Raw genomic sequence first — 3,709 nt, 5'->3', positions numbered from 1 at the left:
TCCAAGCTGGAGGCAAAATTAGCAGAGCAGGAGGAGACACTGGAGGAGACACAGAAAGGAGTGGCATCAAATTCAGCCCAAGAAAATAACACGTTCTACTGTGTCCTGCAATGAAGATCAGACCACACATTATAGGAAACTTTGTTAAACCTCTGAAATCACAAAGTTTAAAATATTTGAGATTATTATAATTAACTAGCTCACCACGCTGCATCCTCAGACTGCACAGTTTGAAGCAGATCAGATGAACGATTGTTAAATTAGATGAAAACCACACAGACACACATAGGCTCCTTGATTTATTAGAGATTCATTTAGCACTAGGACAAGAGGACACAAATTACATAACAATGTGAAAGAGAATAAATATGTGTGCACTCATTTCAGCAAGGAATAATTTCATTGTTTCACAAAACTTTATTAAAATTGTTTGTTTTTGAATCCCTCTCAAATCTATTTAATCGTGAAAAAAAGTAGTATTTCTTTTACAAAAGAATTTCTCGAGAATGAAAGTTACCTTCACAGCTTCCCAGTCAAGAAGACCTTCCAGGAGGAATGAAGGCCCATGAGGATTAAATAGGGATTATTATTGATCACAAATCATGCAAAGCGACTGGCCAAACTAGTAGAGCCGAAAACCCATCGGTGAAACAGTTCTGACGACAGAAACAGGGCTGATGGTCCTAATGACGGGCATCGGGGGCATGTTATTGGAGACAAGAACGCGAACTGTTGTAGTTTTGCAGAAAGGCTGGGCCAGAACAGGCGTCGAAGCCCGCATGGGTGCCATGATGTAGGCGGCAGGCACGGGAGGAGAGGGGATAGGCGGTGCTGCTGGGGAAAACGTAGGACATGGGGGGTTAGGCAGCGGTGTGTAGGGGCGCCCTAAAACAGTTTCATACACCTTGTGCAGTATGTCGCTCTGCTCAACCTGCAGAGCTCCAGAAAGCATCTGGAAGTTCTCAGTGAGTCTTTGGTTCACCTCGCTGAACTTTGCTCCAATGCTGCCTGACATCATGAACTGCTTAAGCCGATTATTTTTTGAGAATTTTGACACCAGTTTCTCAGCATGTTTCAAGATGGTGTGGAGTTCCTTCAGCGCTTTCTCCACAGCGCCAGAGTTTCTGCCTGATCCCCTTTCTTTGACGGTTAAAATCAGTCCCTCCAAAGCTCTGACCCTGTCAGCAATCCGCCTGCAGCGTTCGTCATTGTCCTTCATATTGTCATACATCTCGATGATGGTTGGGCAGAGGCCGAAAAGTTCGGAGACCAGCTTATCCATGGTGAACTGTAAGGAAAGAAAGGTAACAGAACTGTAACGGTGCCATGGAGAAGTAAACTTAACTAGACTGAATTCAAATCAAAATCAAATCAAAATTTATTTATATAGCACATATTAAAACAACAGTGTTGACCATAGTGCTTCACAGTCAGTATAAGCATGAGACAATTAAAACAAACAATAAAACAGGACAACAAACAATAGGTAACAACACAACAAGCTAGACCAACTAGTTAGAATCAAAAGCCAAAGTAAAAAGATAAGTTTTAAGACGTGATTTAAAAGACTGGATCGACTCGGCAGTACGAACATGAACAGGGAGGTTATTCCAGAGTCTGGGTGCCACGGATGCAAAGGCCCGGTCACCTCTCGACTTCATTCGAGACCTAGGTTGTGCTAGGAGCCTGTGATTGGACGATCTGCTCTGTTGGGATTGTATGAGTGGAGTAGTTCAGATAGCTGGGCGCTAAATTATTCAGAATATTAAAAGTGAACAAAAGAATTTTAAAATCTTTGCGATATTTAACAGGGAGCCAATGTAATTTGGCTAACATTGGAGTTATGTGTTCATGAATTCTTGTACCTGTTAAAAGATGCGCAGCTGCATTTTGAATTAACTGAAGCCGGCAAAGAGAGGAGTGTTGGAGGCCCGAGTAGAGGGAGTTACAGTAGTCCGATCTGGATGTAATAAATGCGTGGACAAGCTTTTCAAGATCTTTTAAAGGAAGGAATGGCTTTGCTTTGGATATCTGACGCAACTGGTAAAAGCTGTTTTTTACCACAGTGGACACCTGTTTCTCAAGTTTAAAAGAGCCCTCCAGGAACACTCACAGGTTTCTTACAGTGGGCGAGAGATGGCTAGCGAGAGGGCCTAGGGCATCAGCTAACTGGTTTAGCGGAGTGTGACTACCAAAGACTATGATTTCGGTCTCGTTCAATGTAGGTCAAAATGTATTAAAGTTAGTGAAGGGCAGGATTTAGCCTCTGGCTGCTGAATACAACACGTTTCAACTCTAAATTCCCATTTGAAGAAAACACTTTCAAAGCATAGTTAAAAATATTAAACTGCTGCTGGTTTTAACAAAGATGACTCCAGGGTAAAATCTCCCATCGTACAGGAGCAGAGGAGTAAAGAGTTTGGGTATTTACCAGTCAGTGGAGGTCACAAGTGTTGCTGCTCAGGTGTTGAGGAAAATGAATGTCAATTTCATTCTTGTGAGTTTTTTAGGTGATTTATCTGAAACATCTCTGTGCTGACGTACAGCAACAGACACAACGATCTGCGTTAGCCCCGTTTATTATCAGCAGAATACTTCAAAGTAAAGCACGGATACCTGGAATGCTTAAGTATTTTGTACTTAGTTACCACCCAGCTGTTCTTGGTTTTGTTCTGACATGAATTGAATCAGAGTGAGCCGATGTTCTGAGCACAGACGGTCCAATCCTGACCCAGGTGAGCCTCAGCCCAACAGTCCAAGCAGAGAGGCCTGTAACGCTTCAGGTGAGTCACAGCCAGCGAATCACAACTGCCTGCTGTCGGTTTGCTTCATCCACACAGGAAGTGGCCCTCTGTGAAAAGACGTTTCTGTGGTGTGTGTTGGTAATCGTAAATGTAAAAACAGAAATGTTAACCAATTGTTTTTGAACTAATTCTAGTTCATAGAGTCCAGTTTGATGTGAGCGGCAAATATTTGATCTCTTTAAATATTTCACAGCAAACCCAGTAAGGCTGCACAGTTGGAGGCGATACCTGCGCTGCATGCACGTCATTGTTTACATCATGAAGGTACCAGTGTTGGGACTAAGGCGTTATTAAGTAACGCGTTACAGTAACTACGTTATTATTGTGGTAAGTAGCACGGTAACTAGTTATTATGCCAAAACCAGGAACGCGTTACTCGTTACTGGGATTTAGATAGGCACGTTATTCGTTCGTGTGGTGGCTGTCGCGGAGCTTCCACAGATTCAATAACATTAGCAAGTGGTGGAGGCAGCAGGTGGAGGAGGGAAAGGGGAGACAGGAGGAGAGACCCGAAGCGGCCGCCGGTCCGAGAGTGTCAGGTGAACTGAACTTCAGGTAAGAGGTTATGACCTGCAGTCTCTCTGGGTCAGATATGAACCAAGTTTAGGTGGAGTTTATTTTAGCTGTGCTGACTTTTTCCATACTGCGTGCTAGCTAGCATGACAGGGTTTCTATACAGCTGGGTGGTGCTATGAAGTTAATGATGTTGAACTTTATTTTGTTCATATGGTTAATTATTAGAGTTTCCAACCGTCCTGTAAAAAACGGAATCGTCTCGTATTCAGAGAAATTATTACGGGTTTCGTGTTGAGCTGAAAAGGAACAGTTTGTCCCGGACTTCAGCTACAATGAAAAAGACACAAAGCTGGAGTTTTTCTGCGTCTTTACACTGTCAGCTGACTCTT

At 43.0% G+C, this 3,709-nt stretch overlaps 1 protein-coding gene across 1 annotated transcript; it reads right to left on the bottom strand.

Moving 5' to 3' along the window:
- Window positions 1–254: 254 nt before the first annotated feature.
- On the bottom strand, window positions 255–1,282 carry LOC147326780 (mixed lineage kinase domain-like protein). Its single transcript, XM_086302680.1, has one exon. The coding sequence runs from the start codon at window positions 1,280–1,282 to the stop codon at window positions 623–625; it is 660 nt and encodes a 219-aa protein (XP_086158806.1). The 3' UTR covers window positions 255–622.
- Window positions 1,283–3,709: the final 2,427 nt, after the last annotated feature.

The sequence above is a fragment of the Aulonocara sp. 'chitande type north' Nkhata Bay genome, linkage group LG7 (assembly GCF_057382095.1).
Source record: "Aulonocara sp. 'chitande type north' Nkhata Bay isolate Kocher_YH1m ecotype deep benthic linkage group LG7, A_spYH_male_GT1.1, whole genome shotgun sequence".
Lineage (NCBI taxonomy): Eukaryota > Metazoa > Chordata > Actinopteri > Cichliformes > Cichlidae > Aulonocara > Aulonocara sp. 'chitande type north' Nkhata Bay.
This window is presented reverse-complemented; position numbering and strand designations above follow the sequence as displayed.

What these genes read in the sequence shown, in the direction of transcription:
- LOC147326780 (XM_086302680.1), bottom strand. Translation starts at nt 1,282, where the DNA reads ATGGATAAGCTGGTCTCCGAACTTTTCGGCCTCTGCCCAACCATCATC.